General features: G+C 44.6%; 1 protein-coding gene across 1 annotated transcript in view; it reads left to right on the top strand.

The window, feature by feature from the left end:
- Window positions 1-22,344, top strand: part of LOC118370908 (protein sidekick-2-like) — a 668,753-nt gene that overhangs the window by 612,039 nt on the left and 34,370 nt on the right. The window contains exons 34-43 of the mRNA XM_052485096.1: window positions 5,371-5,427; window positions 8,822-8,923; window positions 9,578-9,693; window positions 9,889-10,075; window positions 11,222-11,359; window positions 11,839-11,997; window positions 12,430-12,555; window positions 14,439-14,603; window positions 14,883-15,023; window positions 16,870-17,008. Coding sequence (XP_052341056.1) covers window positions 5,371-5,427; window positions 8,822-8,923; window positions 9,578-9,693; window positions 9,889-10,075; window positions 11,222-11,359; window positions 11,839-11,997; window positions 12,430-12,555; window positions 14,439-14,603; window positions 14,883-15,023; window positions 16,870-17,008 — 1,330 coding nt within the window. The remainder of the gene's footprint in view (window positions 1-5,370; window positions 5,428-8,821; window positions 8,924-9,577; window positions 9,694-9,888; window positions 10,076-11,221; window positions 11,360-11,838; window positions 11,998-12,429; window positions 12,556-14,438; window positions 14,604-14,882; window positions 15,024-16,869; window positions 17,009-22,344) is intronic.

The following is a 22,344-nucleotide window of genomic DNA, read 5'->3' as shown; positions in this document are numbered from 1 at the left end:
ATGATGTTGCTCTTGCTGCGGGCGATTCCCTGATCCACCTCTACGCAGACGGCACCATTCTATATACTTTCGGCCCGTCATTGGACACTGTGCTATCTAACCTCCAAACGAGCTTCAATGCCATACAACACTCCTTCCGTGGCCTCCAACTGCTCTTAAACGCTAGTAAAACCAAATGCATGCTTTTCAACCGATCGCTGCCTGCACCCGCATGCCCGACTAGCATCACCACCCTGGATGGTTCCAACCTTGAATATGTGGACATCTATAAGTACCTAGGTGTCTGGCTAGACTGCAAACTCTCCTTCCAGACTCATATCAAACATCTCCAATCGAAAATCAAATCAAGAGTCGGCTTTCTATTCCGCAACAAAGCCTCCTTCACTCACGCCGCCAAGCTTACCCTAGTAAAACTGACTATCCTACCGATCCTCGACTTCGGCGATGTCATCTACAAAATGGCTTCCAACACTCTACTCAGCAAACTGGATGCAGTCTATCACAGTGCCATCCGTTTCGTCACTAAAGCACCTTATACCACCCACCACTGCGACTTGTATGCTCTAGTCGGCTGGCCCTCGCTACATATTCGTCGCCAGACCCACTGGCTCCAGGTCATCTACAAGTCCATGCTAGGTAAAGCTCCGCCTTATCTCAGTTCACTGGTCATGATGGCAACACCCATCCGTAGCACGTGCTCCAGCAGGTGTATCTCACTGATCATCCCTAAAGCCAACACCTCATTTGGCCGCCTTTCGTTCCAGTACTCTGCTGCCTGTGACTGGAACGAATTGCAAAAATCGCTGAAGCTGGAGACTTTCATCTCCCTCACCAACTTCAAACATCAGCTATCTGAGCAGCTAACCGATCGCTGCAGCTGTACATAGTCTATTGGTAAATAGCCCACCCATTTTCACCTACCTCATCCCCATACTGTTTTTATTTATTTACTTTTCTGCTGCACCTTCTTCACGATGCTGTCTGTGTGGGTGGACCAATTCAGTTTGTCTGTGATGTGTACGCCGAGGAACTTAAAACTTACTACCCTCTCCACTAGTGTCCCATCGATGTGGATAGGGGGGTGTTCCCTCTGCTGTTTCCTGAAGTCCACAATCATCTCCTTAATTTTGTTGATGTTGAGTGTGAGGTTATTTTCCTGACACCACACTCCGAGGGCCCTCACCTCCTCCCTGAAAGCCTTCTCGTCATTGTTGGTAATCAAGCCTATCACTGTAGTGTCGTCTGCAAACTTGATGATTGAGTTGGAGGCGTGCGTGGCCACGCAGTCGTGGGTGAACAGGGAGTACAGGAGAGGGCTCAGAAAGCACCCTTGTGGGGCCCCAGTGTTGAGGATCAGCGGGGTGGAGATGTTGTTACCTACCCTCACCACCTGGGGGGGCCCGTCAGGAAGTCCAGTACCCAGTTGCACAGGGCGGGGTCGAGACCCAAGGTTTCGAGCTTGATGACGAGTTTGGAGGGTACTATGGTGTTAAATGCGAAGCTGTAGTCGATGAACAGCATTCTCACATAGGTATTCCTCTTGTCCAGATGGGTTAGGGCAGTGTGCAGTGTGGTTGAGATTGCATCGTCTGTTGACCTATTTGGGCGGTAAGCAAATTGGAGTGGGTCTAGAGTGTCAGGAAGGGTGGAGGTGATATGGTCCTTGACTAGTCTCTCAAAGCACTTCATGATGACGGAAGTGAGTGCTACGGGGCGGTAGTCGTTCCGCTCAGTTACCTTAGCTTTCTTGGGAACAGGAACAATCGTGGCCCTCTTGAAGCATGTGGGAACAGCAGACTGCGATAAGGATTGATTGAATATGTCCGTAAACACACCAGCCAGCTAATCTTAGTAAAAACTCCCTGTCTTAGGTCAGTTAGGGGATCACCGATTCATTTTAAGAATGTGAAATGTCAAAATAATAGTGGTAGAGAGAATGATTTTTTTCAGCTTTAATTTATTTCATCACATTCCCAGTGGGTCAGAAGTTTACATACACCCAATTAGTATTTGGTAGCATTGCCTTTAAATTATTTAACTTGGGTGAAATATTTCAGGTAGCCTTCCACAAGCTTCCCACAATACGTTGGGTGAATTTTAGCCCATTCCTCCTTACAGAGCTGGTGTAACTGAGTCAGGTTTTTTCAGTTCTGCCCACAAATTATATGATTGAGGTCAGGGCTTTGTGATGGCCACTCTAATACCTTGACTTTGTTGTCCTTAAGCCGGTTTGCCACAACTTTGGAAGTATTCTTGGGGGTCATTGTCCATTTTGGAAAACCCATTTGCGACTAAGCTTTAACTTCCTGACTGATGTCTTGAGCTGTTTCTTCAATATACCCATATAATTTTCATCCCTCATGAATACATCTATTTCTTGAAGAGCACCAGTCCCTCCTGCAGCAAAGCATCCACAACATGATGCTGCCACCCCCGTGATTCACGGTTGGGATGGTGTTCTTCGGCTTGCAAGCCTCCCCCTTTTCCCTCCAAATATAACAATGGTCATTATGGCCAAACAGTTCTATTTTTGTTTCATCAGACCAGAGGACTTTTCTCCAAAAAGTATGATCTTTCTCCCCAAGTGGAGTTGCAAACCGTATTCTGGCTTTTCTATGGTGGTTTTTGAGCAGTGGTTTCTTCCTTGCTGAGCGGCCTTTCAGGTTATGTCGATATAGGACTTGTTTTACTGTGAATATAGATACCTTTGTACCTGTTTCCTCCAGTATCTTCACAAGGTCCTTTGCTTTTGTTCTGGGATTGATTTGCACTTTTCGCACCAAAGTACGTTCATTTCTAGGAGACAGAACACGTCTCCTTCCTGAGTGGTATGACGGTTGCATGGTCCCATGGTGTTTATACTTCGTGCTATTGTTTGTGCAGATGAATGTGGTACCGTCAGGCATTTGGAAATTGCTCCCAAGGATGAACCAGACTTGTGGAGGTCTACAATTTTTTTTCTGCGGTCTTGGTTGATTTCTTTTGATTTTCCCATTATGTCAAGCAAAGAGGCACTGCGTTTGAAAGTAAGCCTTCAAATACATCCACAGGTACACCTCCAATTGAATCAAATGATGTCAATTAGCCTGTCAGAAGCTTCTAAGCCATGACATCATTTTCTGGAATTTTCCAAGATGTTTAAAGGCACAGTCAACTTAGTGTATGTAAACTTTTGACCCGCTGGCATTTTGATACAGTGAATTATAAGTTAAATAATCTGTCTGTAAACAATTGTTGTGTTAACAAGAAATTTGTGGAGTGGTTGAAAAACGAGTTTTAATGACTCCAACCTAAGTGTATGTAAATTTCCGACTTCAACTGATTATATATATATATATATACTGCTCAAAAAAGTAAAGGGAACACTAAACACCTGCTACCGGCAGGGTAGCCTAGTGGTTAGAGCGATGGACTAGTAACCGGAAGGTTGCAAGTTCAAATCCCAAAGCTGACAAGGTGCAAATCTGTCGTTCTGCCCCTGAACAAGCAGTTAATCCACTGTTCCTAGGCCGTCATTGAAAATAAGAATTTGTTCTCAACTGACTTGCCTAGTAAAATAAAGGATAAATGTTTTTTTTTTTTAAACACATCCTAGATCTGAAAGAATGAAATATTCTTATTAAATACTTTTTTCTTTACATAGTTGTATGTGCTGACAACAAAATCACACAAAAATTATTAATGGAAATCAAATTTATCAACCCATGGAGGTCTGGATTTGGAGTCACACTCAAGATTAAAGTGGAAAACCACACTACAGGCTGATCCAACGTTGATGTAATGTCCTTAAAACAAGTCAAAATGAGGCTCAGTAGTGTGTGTGGCCTCCACGTGCCTGTATGACCTCCCTACAATGCCTGGGCATGCTCCTGATGAGGTGGTGGATGGTCTCCTGAGGGATCTACTCCCAGACCTGGACTAAAGCATCAGCCAACTCCTGGACAGTCTGTGGTGCAACGTGGCGTTGGTGGATGGAGCGAGACATGATGTCCCAGATGTGCTCAATTGGATTCCGGTCTGGGGAACGGGCGGGCCAGTCCATAGCATCAATGCCTTCCTCTTGCTGACACACTCCAGCCACATGAGGTCTAGCATTGTCTTGCATTAGGAGGAACCCAGGGCCAACCGCACCAGCATATGGTCTCACAAGGGGTCTGAGGATCTCATCTCGGTACCTAATGGCAGTCAGGCTACCTCTGGCGAGCACATGGAGGGCTGTGCGGCCCCCAAAAGAAATGCCACCCCACACCATGACTGACCCACCGCCAAAACGGTCATGCTGGAGGATGTTGCAAGCAGCAGAATGTTCTCCATGGCGTCTCCAGACTCTGTCAAGTCTGTCACATGTGCTCAGTGTGAACCTGCTTTCATCTGTGAAGATCACAGGGCGCCAATGGCGAATTTGCCAATCTTGGTGTTCTCTGGCAAATGCCAAACGTCCTGCACGTTGTTGGGCTGTAAGCACAACCCCCACCTGTGGACGTTGGGCCCTCATATACCACCCTCATGGAGTCTGTTTCTGACGGTTTGAGCAGACACATGCACATTTGTGGCCTGCTGGAGGTCATTTTGCAGGGCTCTGGCAGTGCTCCTCCTGCTCCTCCTTGCACAAAGGTGGAGGTAGCGGTCCTGCTGCTGGGTTTTTGCCCTCCTACGGCCTCCTCCACGTCTCCTGATGTACTGGCCTGTCTCCTGATAGCGCCTCCGTGCTCTGGACACTACGCTGACAGACACAGCAAATCTTCTTGCCACAGCTCGCATTGATGTTCCATCCTGGATGAGCTGCACTACCTGAGCCACTTGTGTGGGTTGTAGACTCCGTCTCATGCTTCCACTAGAGTGAAAGCACCGCCAGCATTCAAAAGTGACCAAAACATCAGCCAGGAAGCATAGGAACTGAAAAGTGGTCTGTGGTCACCACCTGCAGAACCACTCCTTTGTTGGGGGTTTCTTGCTAATTGCCTATAATTTCCACCTGTTGTCTATTCCATTTGCACAACGGCATGTGGAATTTATTGTCAATCAGTGTTGCTTCCTAAGTGGACAGTTTGATTTCACAGAAGTGTGATTGACTTGGAGTTACATTGTGTTGTTTAAGTGTTCCCTTTATTTTTTTGGAGCAGTGTATATATATAAAACATAGATAATAAACACTGAGTAGCAGCAGCTTTAAAAATGTAAATGCAAATAGTCTGGGTAACCATTTGATTAACTGTTTGGTTGTCTTGTGGCTTGGGGGAAGAAGCTGCTAAGGAGACTTTTGGACCTATACTTAGCATTGCGGTACCACACCAACAAAATAACATGTCTCTTCTCTCTTCTGACTTCTGACTCTCTCTCCTATTCATGTTTGACCCATCACCCTCACAGCCCCCTACAGCGTGAGAAACCTGAGCGAGTCCTCTCTCACCCAGTATGAGCTGGATAGTAAGTCCTCACAGGCCTGCCTGCGTCTCACACACTCTGTCTCACACACTCTGTGTCACACACACTGTCTCACTGCTGATGAAACAGTCTGTCTCACTGCTGATGAAACACAGTCTGTCTCACTGCTGATGAAACAGTCTGTCTCACTGCTGATGAAACAGTCTGTCTCACTGCTGATGAAACTCAATCTGTCTCACTGCTGATGAAACTCAATCTGTCTCACTGCTGATGAAACTCAATCCGTCTCACTGCTGATGAAACTCAATCTGTCTCACTGCTGATGAAACTCAATATGTCTCACTGCTGTTGAAACTCAATCTTTCTCACTGCTGTTGAAACTCAATCTTTCTCACTGCTGATGAAACTCAATCTGTCTCACTGCTGATGAAACTCAATCTGTCTCACTGCTGATGAAACTCAATCCGTCTCACTGCTGATGAAACTCAATCTGTCTCACTGCTGATGAAACACATACTGAACAGCACAGTGCCCTAGTGCTGGTAGTTAAACACACATACACATTCACACCACACACATTTTAGTTATAAAGCAGAAATAAGTTACTCAGTGTGTTATCTGTAGCCATGTATATGATACAGTCCGCTGCCTTGAGTTGGAGTCATGAGGAAATGTATATGATACAGTCAGCTGCCTTGAGTTGGAGTCATGAGGAAATGTATATGATACAGTCAGCTGCCTTGAGTTGGAGTCATGAGGAAATGTATATGATACAGTCAGCTGCCTTGAGTTGGAGTCATGAGGAAATGTATATGATACAGTCAGCTGCCTTGAGTTGGAGTCATGAGGAAATGTATATGATACAGTCAGCTGCCTTGAGTTGGAGTCATGAGGAAATGTATATGATATAGTCAGCTGCCTTGATTTGGAGTCATGAGGAAATGTATATGATACAGTCTGCTGCCTTGATTTGGAGTCATGAGGAAATGTATATGATACAGTCAGCTGCCTTGAGTTGGAGTCATGAGGAAATGTATATGATACAGTCAGCTGCCTTGAGTTGGAGTCATGAGGAAATGTATATGATACAGTCAGCTGCCTTGAGTTGGAGTCATGAGGAAATGTATATGATACAGTCAGCTGCCTTGAGTTGGAGTCATGAGGAAATGTATATGATACAGTCAGCTGCCTTGAGTTGGAGTCATGAGGAAATGTATATGATACAGTCAGCTGCCTTGAGTTGGAGTCATGAGGAAATGTATATGATACAGTCAGCTGCCTTGAGTTGGAGTCATGAGGAAATGTATATGATACAGTCAGCTGCCTTGATTTGGAGTCATGAGGAAATGTATATGATACAGTCAGCTGCCTTGAGTTGGAGTCATGAGGAAATGTATATGATACAGTCAGCTGCCTTGAGTTGGAGTCATGAGGAAATGTATATGATATAGTCAGCTGCCTTGATTTGGAGTCATGAGGAAATGTATATGATACAGTCAGCTGCCTTGATTTGGAGTCATGAGGAAATGTATATGATACAGTCAGCTGCCTTGATTTGGAGTCATGAGGAAATGTATATGATACAGTCAGCTGCCTTGAGTTGGAGTCATGGGGAAATGTATATGATACAGTCAGCTGCCTTGAGTTGGAGTCATGAGGAAATGTATATGATACAGTCTGCTGCCTTGAGTTGGAGTCATGAGGAAATGTAGATGATACAGTCTGCTGCCTTGATTTGGAGTCATGAGGAAATGTATATGATACAGTCAGCTGCCTTGAGTTGGAGTCATGAGGAAATGTATATGATACAGTCAGCTGCCTTGAGTTGGAGTCATGAGGAAATGTATATGATACAGTCAGCTGCCTTGAGTTGGAGTCATGAGGAAATGTATATGATACAGTCAGCTGCCTTGAGTTGGAGTCATGAGGAAATGTATATGATACAGTCAGCTGCCTTGAGTTGGAGTCATGAGGAAATGTATATGATACAGTCAGCTGCCTTGAGTTGGAGTCATGAGGAAATGTATATGATACAGTCTGCTGCCTTGAGTTGGAGTCATGAGGAAATGTATATGATACAGTCAGCTGCCTTGAGTTGGAGTCATGAGGAAATGTATATGATACAGTCTGCTGCCTTGAGTTGGAGTCATGAGGAAATGTATATGATACAGTCAGCTGCCTTGAGTTGGAGTCATGAGGAAATGTATATGATACAGTCAGCTGCCTTGAGTTGGAGTCATGAGGAAATGTATATGATACAGTCTGCTGCCTTGAGTTGGAGTCATGAGGAAATGTATATGATACAGTCAGCTGCCTTGATTTGGAGTCATGAGGAAATGTATATGATACAGTCAGCTGCCTTGAGTTGGAGTCATGAGGAAATGTATATGATACAGTCAGCTGCCTTGAGTTGGAGTCATGAGGAAATGTATATGATACAGTCAGCTGCCTTGAGTTGGAGTCATGAGGAAATGTATATGATACAGTCAGCTGCCTTGAGTTGGAGTCATGAGGAAATGTATATGATACAGTCAGCTGCCTTGATTTGGAGTCATGAGGAAATGTATATGATACAGTCAGCTGCCTTGAGTTGGAGTCATGAGGAAATGTATATGATACAGTCAGCTGCCTTGATTTGGAGTCATGAGGAAATGTATATGATACAGTCAGCTGCCTTGATTTGGAGTCATGAGGAAATGTATATGATACAGTCAGCTGCCTTGAGTTGGAGTCATGAGGAAATGTAGATGATACAGTCAGCTGCCTTGATTTGGAGTCATGAGGAAATGTATATGATACAGTCAGCTGCCTTGAGTTGGAGTCATGAGGAAATGTATATGATACAGTCAGCTGCCTTGAGTTGGAGTCATGAGGAAATGTATATGATACAGTCAGCTGCCTTGAGTTGGAGTCATGAGGAAATGTATATGATACAGTCAGCTGCCTTGAGTTGGAGTCATGAGGAAATGGAAAGTGAAACTAAGTCTAATGGAGTCGTTTGCCACATGCTTTGTTTGTCTGTTCTGACAGTGTGCTCAAACAGACCCCTACGTTAGCCCTGATTTAAAGACTCTCTGTCTATGTGGTTGCATTGTATTTTCAATAGGAATCGCTGGTAGATTTACTTGTCCATTCTAAGTCTCATGAGCTCATGAACTTGTATTTGTTTTGTTAAGCAGCACAAAGCCAGACGGTCACATATTTCAGGGTATTGCTTTCCAGTACGCAATAACAACTCAATTACATCCTTGGATAGACTCCAACTGCTGTATAAGATATTTATTTGAAAAAAATCAACAAATGTATTTTCTGGCATGTATTGGTCGCCCCCACAAAATAGTTTTCTAACCGCTGGGTCCTTTCTGGTTAAATATAAGTGAAATTAAATATTGTGCTGGGTTGTTGGTTAATGTCAGTGTTGTTCTTTGTTCCCCAGACCTGAGCAAACACAAGCGCTATGAGATCAGGATGAGTGTGTATAACGCTGTGGGGGAGGGACCAACCAGCACACCACAGGAGGTGTTTGTAGGAGAAGCAGGTAAGTCGCAGAGTGAGGGAGTGAGGTTACACACACACACACACACACACACACACACACACAAACAATCTATCTTGTCATTTCAATCATCACCTCAACGGAGGACCTGAATAGTAGAACTATAAACTATCTGACCTCCCTGAACAGTAGAACTATAGACTATCTGACCTCCCTGAACAGTAGAACTATAGACTATCTGACCTCCCTGAACAGTAGAACTATAGACTATCTGACCTCCCTGAACAGGAGAACTATAGACTATCTGACCTCCCTGAACAGGAGAACTATAGACTATCTGACCTCCCTGAACAGGAGAACTATAGACTATCTGACCTCCCTGAACAGGAGAACTATAGACTATCTGACCTCCCTGAACAGTAGAACTATAGACTATCTGACCTCCCTGAATAGGATAACTATAGACTATCTGACCTCCCTGAAGGCAGGGGGATTATTCTGCTTGTCAAGCTGCTTTTGGCAAACATCTATTGAATTGGTACCATTAAGTTCATTCAGGTTTCAGGATACATTCACTTTTCTTAAATCCCCATGTCTTTGACTGTGAGAGCCTGGGAGTGTACAGTGAGGATGGTTTTCCCTGTTCTCAGCCAAACAGCTACCAGTTGATTGATGTTTCATCTTGATTTTTCACAGTACCCACCGCCCCACCTCAGAATGTGGCCATCCAATCAGCAACGGCCACCCAGCTGGACGTGACGTGGGAGCCTCCTCCATTGGACTCTCAGAACGGAGACATCCAGGGATACAAGGTGAAGAGGAGGGTTTCACAAGGATGGAGTTACCATAGAATTCTTATCATTTAAATAATTCCAATCGAAGTCATTCAAATGTAATGGCAGTTACACATGTTTGCTTCTCTTTAATCCGAGTGGGATTTAAAGGCCATCTTTGCTGTGGCTTAAGATGTGTCTGTTCTCCATATCTCCTCCTTCTTCTCCCTCCAGGTGTACTTCTGGGAGATCCAGCACAAGAATGAGACGGAGAGACTGCGCACCCTGTTCCTGCCAGAGGGAGGGGTCAAGCTGAAGAACCTGACTGGATACACCACCTACATGATCAGTGTGGCCCTCTTCAATGCAGCAGGGGACGGGCCCCGAAGCCCACCAACCAGGGGCCGTACACAACAGGCTGGTAAGGGTGGGACACACACAGATACACACACACACACACACACACACACACACACACACACACACACACACACACACACACACACACACACACACACACACACACACACACACACACACACACACACACACACACACACACACACACACACACACAGGAGCTGTCTATCTTAAAATGAAAAGAAAGCAATTCTATTGACTCAAGTTCCTCCTCCAACTCCCACAAACCATCCAGGGATTTCTATCTGTGAGCTTTTATACAATGCACCTAATTGTTGCTGTCAGCATGCCAAGCCAGGAATGTTAGAAACCACACAGCATAAACATCAGTTACCTTTCAATTTCCTCTTTCAGTCTCTTGACTCATCCGCTGGTTCCCTGGACAGTCATGTTTGGTATAAATGGTATGAAAATGTTTAGAGGCTAAAAGTTATTTTTTTCTCGAAGCTCCTTCCTGTGGTTTCTTGGAAATGCTTTGTCTCTGGCTCAGTGTTGTAAATAGCAACAGAAGACAGTCACCAGATAGTTTTTCCCTCCAAAGGTCTTCCTCCCTCCCTTCTGAACAGTCAATGTAGAAATGTGTGTTTCATCCGATCCCCTCGTAAAAAGGAAAATGTTTGCAGTTTTCTGTGTTTGATATCTCAAGAGGGAGTGGAGGGGTGTAAGTAGGTGGTAGATACAGAGGGCTCTAGCATTTTTGGTGGAAAAGACGGAAGCAGGTGACAAGCGTGTTGAGGAGAAGAGATGCACAGGACTGGTAGCAGGAGGCTCATCACACAATGAAGCCTGTTTTTCACAGGACTGATAGCAGAAGGCTCATCACACAAATGAGAGCTGTGTTGGATGTACTGTGTTAGTGTCACAAGCTCATCTATGGCACTGTAGCCTATAGGCACTGGAGCCTGATGATATGATGGCTGTCATGGGGATAGAAAATGACTAAAAACAAACAACATATCCTAAATTGTTTTTGCAATGTCTTTCCAATCTTCAAAATAGAAATCATAACTCAAATTGTTCTGTGTTCTGAGGCCATCATAAAAAGGCTGTCAAAGTACACAATCCAAGATGTAGCACTACTGTCTATGGCCCCTAACCCTTAACATTTGACCCCTAACCTCTGACCTGTGTGTCCTCTGAACTCCAGCCCCCAGCGCTCCCAGCTTCATCCACTTCAGTGAGCTGACTACCACGTCGGTCAACGTGTCCTGGGGTGAGCCCACCTACCCCAACGGCATTCTAGAGGGCTACAGGCTGGTCTACGAGCCCTGCACCCCTGTTGACGGTAAGACACCCACCTCGTCATGTTCCACATCTCACATATGACAATTCACAATGAATGCACATTTCTGAATATGCATCCCAAATGACACCCCATTTCCTATGTAGTGCACTATTTCCACACTATATAGAGAGTAGATTGTCATTTGGGACACTTGCTCAGTCTCACTGTCTGTGGCTAAACATCAAAGATCCAAATAACTTAACTACATTGAAAACAGCATTTTTTTCATTACTGAATGAGTGGTGGCACCAAATAACATGCTGAATCATTTGATAATGTTACTATGTTAACCCTTTTCATTCATTTCCCATGTATGTCCCAACAACTGTTGGACTGTGCCTATGTCAGTGTGTGTGTTTTTGTGTGTTTCATGTTGGTCCAATCCATTCTCTGGGTATCAGCCCCATTTTAAATGTGGTGTGTTTGTCTAGAATCTTCCGTGGCCTGTGCCGACTGTCTTCACTCCCCCTCCCCCCCAGGAGTCAGTAAGATAGTGACGGTGGACGTCAAAGGGGCCCCGTTCTGGATGAAGATCAAGGACCTGGCTGATGGGGTGACCTACAACTTCAGGATCCGGGCCAAGACGTTCACATACGGGCCTGAGGTGGAGGCTAACATCACCATGGGGCCTGGCGAAGGTTTGTCTCTCTTTGGCTGTGTTTATAGTTCACTGAGGCCCAGATTCTATCTTGCAAAATGCCCCCTTTTGTAAAATGTATTTAACTAGGCAAGTCAGTTAATTAAGAACAAATTCTTATTTACAATGACGTCCTAGGAACAGTGGGTTACCTGCCTTGTTCAGGGGCAGAACAGCAGATTTTTACCTTGTCAGCTCGGGGATTTGATCTAGCAACCTTTCGGCTACTGGCCCAACCCTCTAACCACAAGGTTACCTGCCGCCCCACTTAGCTCAACATTCTGTGCAAATCTTCAATTAACATCAATGCATGATTAACAAATGTCAGAGTGTGCTGGTCTCAATTTAAGATTAGGCCCTGAATGTGCCATAATGAAAGTATATTGAGGCTGCCTGACCCTATAACCTTTCTCTAACCGTTGAACCCACGCAGGAGCCCCGGGCCCCCCTGGAGAGCCTTTCATCTCCCGGTACAGCTCAGCTCTTACCATCCACTGGTCCAATGGTGACCCCGGGAGTTCGCCTATCACACACTACGTCATCGAGGCCAGACCTTCAGGTATATACACCCAACACATGACATACTGGATCACACACTACGTCATCGAGGCCAGACCTTCAGGTATATACACCCAACACATGACATACTGGATCACACACTACGTCATCGAGGCCAGACCTTCAGGTATATACACCCAACACATGACATACTGGATCACACACTACGTCATCGAGGCCAGACCTTCAGGTATATACACCCAACACATGACATACTGGATCACACACTACGTCATCGAGGCCAGACCTTCAGGTATATACACCCAACACATGACATACTGGATCACACACTACGTCATCGAGGCCAGACCTTCAGGTATATACACCCAACACATGACATACTGGATCACACACTACGTCATCGAGGCCAGACCTTCAGGTATATACACCCAACACATGACATACTGGATCACACACTACGTCATCGAGGCCAGACCTTCAGGTATATACACCCAACACATGACATACTGGACACCACTGCTTGATGTATTCTTTTTAGCTTCTAGTGGAACTAAGAGCCTCAGCAGTGCATCTGCAGTGAACCCTGTCCTGGTTCACATACTGGACACTTCCAGATTGATTCACGTTTCACATTCTTTCCGATCATGCAATCTCTTAGCCCGGCCTGATACTGGCTTGGACAGGAATAATCTGTCTAAGATTAGAGTGTCAATGTGTTTCCACAGATGGTGATGCTCATTCTCTATTCTTTTAATGGAGTATTGATTGAGGTGCAGCAGAGCTTGAGACGTACTATCACGTTTCATCTGTGATTGGGAAAGGGGGGAACGGGGATACCTAGTCAGTTGCACAACTGAATGCATTCAACTGAAATGTGTCTGCCGCATTTAACCTAACCCCTCTGAATCATAGGGGGCTGCCTTAATCGACGTCCACGTCATTGGTGCACAGGGACAGCCGTACAGAGGGAATACATGGATGATGGATGTAGGGAGGGAGGCACAGAGGGAGGAATGGATTTCACTATCAGTTGGGGGCACTAAGCCCCAGATGTTGAAAGTATGGGACTGACTGACATGGTGGGAAACCCAATTAGGCAGCAGAGGCTTAGCTTCGTATGGATTACATTGATCTCCCTAGAGCAGGGCTATTCAACCTTATGGTTTTCTGTTCTACCTGATATTTAATTTCACACTCCTTGTGTCCCAAGTCTAAATCAGTCCCTGACCAGAGGGGAACAATGGGACAAATGAAGGTCCAGAGATTAGTTTTGGGGCCTTAGAGGATGATTAGGATGCCACAAACACATACCCCTGAACCCCAACCCCCCTGACCCTCTTTCTTATCCTAATATCCTGCCACTGTCCAAGTGACCCTGCCCCTAACCACATCAGTAGGACTAGTCAGCTCGTCTTGTTACTAGTGCACAGTCTGTCATTGTCAGGAAAAACTGCTGGCGTTAATACACATTGAATTGATCCTTCATATCTTCACTTCTTCACTACTGACATAAACGTTACATAAACTCTGGTGTTGGCTGATGTTCTTGAGCATTCCATGAACGCTGTCAAACTCCAAATAATATTTATGGTTATTAGCACTTAGCCCTTATGGATTCTGGCAGCCATTGCAAAAGGAAACATGAAACATCGCATAATAGACCCTCTTGTGAATCATACCGAGCCATGTTTTAGATCCGTTTTTGTACCTCTCAAAGACCAGAGAGACCCATATGGAAGCTGTAAAATATAGAACTTGCATAATGTGTATGTGGTATGAGTTACCTTGGACATTGTCAGATTGTTTTCATACTATAGGCTTTTAAATAAGCTTTTATATCAATGAGTCTGGTTTCCACTATGTTTTGTCATGTCTGATTACTACTCATTGAAATACATTCTACTTCTTCTACTCTGCCAACAGATGAGGGCTTGTGGGATATCTTGATCAAGGACATCCCAAAGGAAGTGACGTCATACGCCTTCAACATGGACATTCTGAAGCAAGGGGTTAGTTATGACTTCCGGGTTATTGGCGTGAACGACTATGGCTACGGGTCTCCTAGTCCACCCTCAGCCTCCATATCTGGTGAGTTATTTCATATATCTACAGTATGTCCCAGATGTCACCTTATTCCCTAGTACACTACTTCTTGCCAGGGGTCATAGGGGTGTCATTTGGGGGACACACAAGCCATTGAGCTTGAGGTTTTCATGTTAATCAATGACAATATTACTTCATTATATAGAATATAAGACTAATCAGTATAACAGAAATGTACCACAGTCATTTTCAGATGCTACCTTTGCATCAGTGCTCCCTGTCCTTGTGTTTAGTCCAGTTGTTATATGTGTTCTTCTCCTCCAGCCAAAAAGGTGGCGCCATTCTACGAGGAGTGGTGGTTCTTGGTGGTGGTGGCCCTGGTAGGTCTTATCTTCATCCTCCTTCTGGTCTTCATCCTCATCATCAGAGGTCAGAGCAAGAAGTACGCCAAGAAATCTGACTCAGGTGAGAGGCAGAGACGAAGATGTCATTGACCTGATATTACTAGGCAACAAGCTATTTGTTATGGTTATGGTTTGGTTTTGGGTAGTATGGAGAGAGGGAGGGAGGGAGAGTGAGTGATAGAGAGAGGGAGAGGAAAGAGGGAAAGGAGAGAGATCTATAGAGGAGGAGTATATTAGAGGGGGGGGGTATAGTAGAGGGGGAGTATAGTAGAGGAGGAGTATTAGTAGAGGAGTATAGTAGAGGAGGAGTATAGTAGAGGGGGAGTATAGTAGAGGGGGAGTATAGTAGAGGAGGAGTATAGTAGAGGGGGAGTATAGTAGATGGGCAGTATAGTAGAGGAGGAGTATAGTAGAGGAGGAGTATAGTAGAGGAGTATAGTAGAGGAGTAGTATAGTAGAGGGGGAGTATAGTAGAGGAGGAGTATAGTAGAGGGGGAGTATAGTAGAGGAGGAGTATAGTAGAGGAGGAGTATAGTAGAGGAGGAGTATAGTAGAGGGGAGTATAGTAGAGGAGGAGTATAGTAGAGGAGCAGTATATCAGAGGGGGAGTATAGTAGAGGAGCAGTATAGTAGAGGAGCAGTATATCAGAGGGGAGTATAGTAGAGGAGCAGTATAGTAGAGGAGGAGTGTAGTAGAGGAGGAGTATAGTAGAGGGGCAGTATAGTAGAGGAGGAGTATAGTAGAGGAGGAGTATAGTAGAGGAGGAGTATAGTAGAGGAGCAGTATAGTAGAGGGAGAGTATATTAGAGGAGGAGTATAGTAGAGGAGGAGTATAGTAGAAGGCCTATAGTATCTATTCTGCTCCTATCTGAAATTAGCAGGTATTTCCTCTGGCTCAACACGTATCTCTGCTGTGTGGCACTGTCAGTGCCAGTCTGGTTCACGGGCACTCCTGCCAGGGTAGGGCATCCAGCGGGTCACTGCCCATGTTTCTGACTGACAGACGATAAAACACAAGAAGTCCTTTCTTCCCTTCTCTATCGCTTCCCTTTATTCTCTGCTCTCTCACACAAAGATACTCTCCCTGTAACCCCCCTCATGGAATACTGGACCAGTCCTAGTTAACAGATCAGCTTGTTAGTGTGACTGCAAATAGAGTGACTATTTGCAGAATGACAGCTTTGCTCCCAGATGTCTTTGGAGGGGTCTGGTATATCAGGGGGGTAGTTGATGTTTGGACCTTTGGGTTCTCGTAGATTCCTACTTCACTCATAGGCAGGGAATATATTATCATACTGTAGACCCAGGCCCAATAGAGTCTGCTGATCAAAGCTCTCGCTAAGAAGGGGTAGGTCAGAAGGTAGGTCAGAGAAGAAACAACACAAATCAGTTTTAAATCAGCATCTTTACATCAACATCAGCTGATAAGGCTATGGACCTAGACTAAAACGTGGGTTTTAGTTTAGGTTTAAAGGCTGTGTTTTGGTTGAATATTGTGGAATTTATCATCAGTGTTTAGATGCCTGGCTTCAATCACCTAATATACTGGCGATGACATCATTATGGAATCGTTCCAGTCACTCCTCTAGTTTCTATAGATCAGTAGTAACATTAGTAGTGGTAGAGTACATAACAGAATATTATGAATAACATACATCTATGATTCATCCTCTAGTGTTTCTATACAACTCATAGTGTACATACAAAATGGCACCCTATTCCCTATGTGGTGCACTTCTTTTGACAAGGGCCTATATAGGGAATATCGAGCCATTTGTGGCACAGCCATACAGTAGTAAAAGTACTAGAGTGGGCTACATGACATACAGCATCACTAACCTCCAACTGCCTGTCCGTCCGTCCCTCTGGCCTGTAGTCACAGTGCCTCCCTATGTGTGTTCATCAGGTAACAACTCCAACTGTAATGCCCTGACCCATGGAGATATGGTCAGCCTGGACGAGGGACGTTTCCCGGCCCTGGAACTCAACAACCGACGGCTGTCCGTCAAGAACTCCTTCTGCCGTAAGAACGGTGTCTATACCAGGTCAGTAACCAGCCATGGCCACACCAAGAACATGTCTCTAGCTATGGCCACACCAAGAACATGCCTCTAGCTATGGCCACACCAAGAACATGTCTCTAGCTATGGCCACACCAAGAACATGGCTCTAGCTATGGCCACACCAAGAACATGCCTCTAGCTATGGCCACACCAAGAACATCTCTCTAGCTATGGCCACACCAAGAACATGTCTCTAGCTATGGCCACACCAAGAACATGTCTCTAGCTATGGCCACACCAAGAACATGCCTCTAGCTATGGCCACACCAAGAACATGTCTCTAGCTATGGCCACACCAAGAACATGTCTCTAGCTATGGCCACACCAAGAACATGCCTCTAGCTATGGCCACACCAAGAACATGTCTCTAGCTATGGCCACACCAAGAACATGTCTCTAGCTATGGCCACACCAAGAACATGTCTCTAGCTATGGCCACACCAAGAACATGTCTCTAGCTATGGCCACACCAAGAACATGTCTCTAGCTATGGCCACACCAAGAACATGCCTCTAGCTATGGCCACACCAAGAACATGTCTCTAGCTATGGCCACACCAAGAACATGTCTCTAGCTATGGCCACACCAAGAACATGTCTCTAGCTATGGCCACACCAAGAACATGCCTCTAGCTATGGCCACACCAAGAACCAAGAACATGTCTCTAGCTATGGCCACACCAAGAACATGTCTCTAGCTATGGCCACACCAAGAACATGTCTCTAGCTATGGCCACACCAAGAACATGCCTCTAGCTATGGCCACACCAAGAACATGTCTCTAGCTATGGCCACACCAAGAACATGTCTCTAGCTATGGCCACACCAAGAACATGCCTCTAGCTATGGCCACACCAAGAACATGTCTCTAGCTATGGCCACACCAAGAACATGTCTCTAGCTATGGCCACACCAAGAACATGTCTCTAGCTATGGCCACACCAAGAACATGTCTCTAGCTATGGCCACACCAAGAACATGGCTCTAGCCATGTCCACACCAAGAACAGGATCATGTTGTCATCCAGAGACAAATGTATGTATTTTCCAAGCTATAGCACACCATTTGTTACATACAGCATGTTTTTAAAGGATCAAATAGTTTGGTCTGCTTCGTATTTTCATTTTTGCCATGGAAAAATATTGCGATACTGGTATCGTCCCAGCCCTACTTGGCATGTAAACAAATGTCTTTGCATTACCTTGAGTTGACACTTTTACTCATTGCACCTTTAAATTGACTGGTTTGAATATGTTTTTGACAATACTGTATAGTTACAATGCTAAGTATTATGGTACTGCGTTTATCATTATTGAGAAAACACTATGGCTGTCTGAAATGTGGCTTGCCTACCGCTTACTAAAACTACATACTGTGTACTAATCGTACTACATACTATTTAGAATGTCCTGTTTAGTAAAAATGTGTGCAGTAAGCAGCAAATATCAACATAATCAACATAATCCATACTGTTCCCCGCTATTCATTTGTTTTTGTAGAGTGCGTCCCTTATTCTAAATATCAGCTGTTGTCAGACGCAGTGGGTGTGAAAAGACCATTCTCATCCTCAAAAGTGTGCAGGGAATTCTATAAATTAAAGCCTAAATAAGTATTACATTCAGGCATTTAAAGTAAACTCAATTTCACGTATTATAAAATGTTCTATTTTTGCATACCCTCAATTCCAAAAATGTAGAACGCCAGTATGGGTATTTGGACATCGCCTATGACTTGAATCATGCATGGAGAAGTCCAACTAAGACCGATGGATGGAACAGACTTTTTGCTGTGATGGAATGTATACTCTCCTATTAACCCTATATTTCCACTGTAAAACACAAAGATAATGTCTGCTTTCTTATGATGCAGTATATTCCAGGCATGGGTTCAAATACTTTTCAAAAACTTTAAGCTTTTGCTTTAGCTGGCTTGCACTCAAAAAAAAGGCTGGATTAAATTCAACCCAGTGCTGGGTAAATAGTGGACAGAACAAACGTTGGGTTATTTGAACCCAGCCAGTTGTGTTATTGAGCTGTGATTGAGCTGTGATTGAGCTGTGATCCACCAGGTTCGAGCAGAAGACCGGAGGCATGACTTAGTAAGGGCGTGGCTTTCAGCTATTTCATTTTGGCCACCCGTGAGAGTAAATGTCATTCCGGTTCATCTGTTGTGTTGTATTGTCAGCACATGTTAAGATGACGCCCCATAGAACAGAAGAAAAGATGGCGCGACACAAAGAAGGGTGTGAGGTTCAAACTGTGAAATACAAACCAAGTAATTTCTCTTATGAGTCAAATACAGGACAGATAATTGCTTGTTACGCTCCTAAAAACCGTGAGCAGGCGATGGATGGTGAACTGGAAAAGATCACTCTCCTGACAGAAGTGAAGAGTAAGAACCTGCGCTGACAGGTGAGGTGAAGGCTTCCAGGCCTTACCCTGATGATCAGGAAAATGCCCGAGATAACTCTGGCCCAGAGGCAGTACGATTCATGGAGAAAGTGGATCCATGCCTTTTGGCTTATCCGTTTGTCCGTTTGTGGTGTTCGGCTGGGTTCTGTCAATATGGTCAAAGTCTAGATTTTTTGTGTGTCTGCTGCCCAGAGGGAGAGAGGGCTACACATTTCACGACTCGGGACAAAAGCTGTATCCTGCTTTGCTCTTTGGAGTGCAGCTGAAAGGAGTGATAACTGGGGTGGTGTTGAGATGGATCTACTGAAGTTGAGGATCCCCGGTGTCTGTGATACATGCCATTTGGTGCAATGCAGACCTGGTGGCGAGCTTGAGACTGAGGCGACCTTTTCTGTTCTTCTGAGTTTTGATGCAGAATGCTTGCCGGATAAGTCATGCTAGGGTATTTAAATTATCCCGTGACAGCTTTTGTTCCAAACTAGAGCTGGCCCCATTTAGTCGACTGGTCGAATGCTTGGTCGAGATTTTTTTAGTTGAGCAATGGCAAAGCAATTATGGCACACGAGACACCTGTGTGATTCACCCCAGTCTGAGTGGACTAATCCATTGTGGAGGCAAAGGGGGTGGCACACCAATTTCACCAGTAGTACATTTACCCTTAATTCCCATTATTTATAATCTACGTTTTAGTTATGGTAATTTATGTTAATGCTTCAATATATTATATATTATGATTAAAGTCTTACCATTGTTTATTGTAGGTGTGGACACATTATTTGAAGAGCACACAACATAGGCTTACAAATGTTGGTTTATTTAATTCCATTTCTGAGTTTTAAATGTATTTATTGTCTTTTGTTTGGACCGCACATGTCAGTCTTGAGTGAGGACACACTTGATTACGCATAGAACTAGTCCTAGGCTACCATCACTGTGGATCTTCTCAAAGTAATTTCTTCTTTGCCTCAAACAGTAAGTAAATAAAGTCTGTTTTTACGTCCCTTGAGAATGACAAGTGATTGATAGTTCCTCAATGTAGCCTATTTGCTCAATCTTTCCAGCTCTCTCCCTTTCAATAACCACTCAGCATGAAAGGGGATAAAAATGTCATACTCTGGCCGGGTGGAAACATTATTAAATAGGCCTACATGGGGCGGCAGCGTAGCCTAGTGGTTAGAGCGTTGGACTAGTAACTGGCAGGTTGTGAGTTCAAACCCCCGAGCTGACAAGTTACAAATCTGTCGTTCTGCCCCTGAACAGGCAGTTAACTGTTCCCAGGCCGTCATTGAAAATAAGAATATGTTCTTAACTGACTTGCCTGGTTAAATAAAGGTTAAAAAAATAATTTAAAAAATGATTACTTCTTATCCCTTGCGCAAATAGCCTACAGCTCTGGCTGTCCGGAGCTCACTGGCACAGGAAACTCTGAGGGCCCAGGATATTTTATACAATGGTTAGTTTTCTACCATGAGCTTGGGCTGACTAAGCTAATAGTTCATACAATGTTTTAAATTCCTTGCAGATAGGCAATGCATAGCCAATGTGATTCATAGGATACACTATATATACAAAGGTATGTGGACACCCCTTCAAAATAGTGGATTATACACCCGTTGCTAACAGCTGTATGAAATCAAGCACACAGCCGTGCAATCTCCATATTCAAACATTGGCAGTAGAATGGCCAAGTCAGTTTGTCAAATTTCTGCCTGCGAGAGCTGCCCCGGTCAATTGTAAGTGCTGTTATTGTGAAGTGGAAACCTCGAGGAGCAACAACCGCTGAGTGCTGAAGCGTAGTGAGTAAAATACGTCAGTCCTCGGTTGCAACACTCACTACCAAGTTTCAAACTGCCACTGGAAGCAACGTCAGCACCAGAACTGTTCATCGGGAGCTTCATGAAATGGGTTTCCATGGACGAGCAGCCGCACAAGCCTAAGATCACAATGTGAAATGCCAAGCGTCGGCTAGAGTGGTGTAAAGCTCACCATCATTGGACTTTAGAACAGTGGAAACTTCTCTGGAGTGATGAATCACACTTCACCAATGAGCAGTCCGACAGACAAATCTGTATTTGGCAGATGCCAGGACAACAGTACCTGCCTGAATGCATATTGTCAACTGTAAAGTTTGGTGGAGGAGGAATAATGGTCTGGAGCTGTTTTTCATGGTTTGGGCTAGGTCTGTTTGTTCCAGTGAAAGGAAATATTAACGCTACAGCATACAATGACATTTTAGACGATTCTGTGCTACATTAACCACAGGATTTTACTGTTTGGCTCTGTGTATTACCATACAGTAAATTATGATTAATCACATCAAATTAATGTTTGGCTCTGTGTACTACCACACAATAAATTAGGACTAACCACAGCATTGCGACATATTGGGAGTTCCTGCTTTACTGCTCACTGCATTTAGCTCTGTGTGGAGTGTGTAAGTGTGTGTGTACTTGTGCCAGCGGCATGGTATTGAGTTAGAGGAGATAGCATTAAAGTGTGTGGGACTGACTGACTGACTGACTGTGTGAGTGTCCCAAATGGCAATTTATTCGATATTGCACTACTTTTGACCAGAGTTTTATGGACTGTGGTCAAAATATGTGCACTAAATAGGGAGCCATTTGGGACTGACTGGCTGATCAAACTCATAATAACCAGCTGGAAAGCCCAGTGCCCTCTGACTGATGCTGTGATGCTGTGCCCAGGGGAATTAGTCATGTCTTTCATACCCCAGACAGTAGTGTGTGTGTGTGTGTGTGTGTGTGTGTGTGTGTGTGTGTGTGTGTGTGTGTGTGTGTGTGTGTGTGTGTGTGTGTGTGTGTGTGTGTGTGTGTGTGTGTGTGTGTGTGTGTGTGTGTGTGTGTGTGTGTGTGTGTGTGTGTGTGTGTGTGTTTTTTTGCCCTTGGGG

Source organism: Oncorhynchus keta, chromosome 2, assembly GCF_023373465.1.
Source record: "Oncorhynchus keta strain PuntledgeMale-10-30-2019 chromosome 2, Oket_V2, whole genome shotgun sequence".
Classification (NCBI taxonomy): Eukaryota; Metazoa; Chordata; class Actinopteri; order Salmoniformes; family Salmonidae; genus Oncorhynchus; species Oncorhynchus keta.
This window is presented reverse-complemented; position numbering and strand designations above follow the sequence as displayed.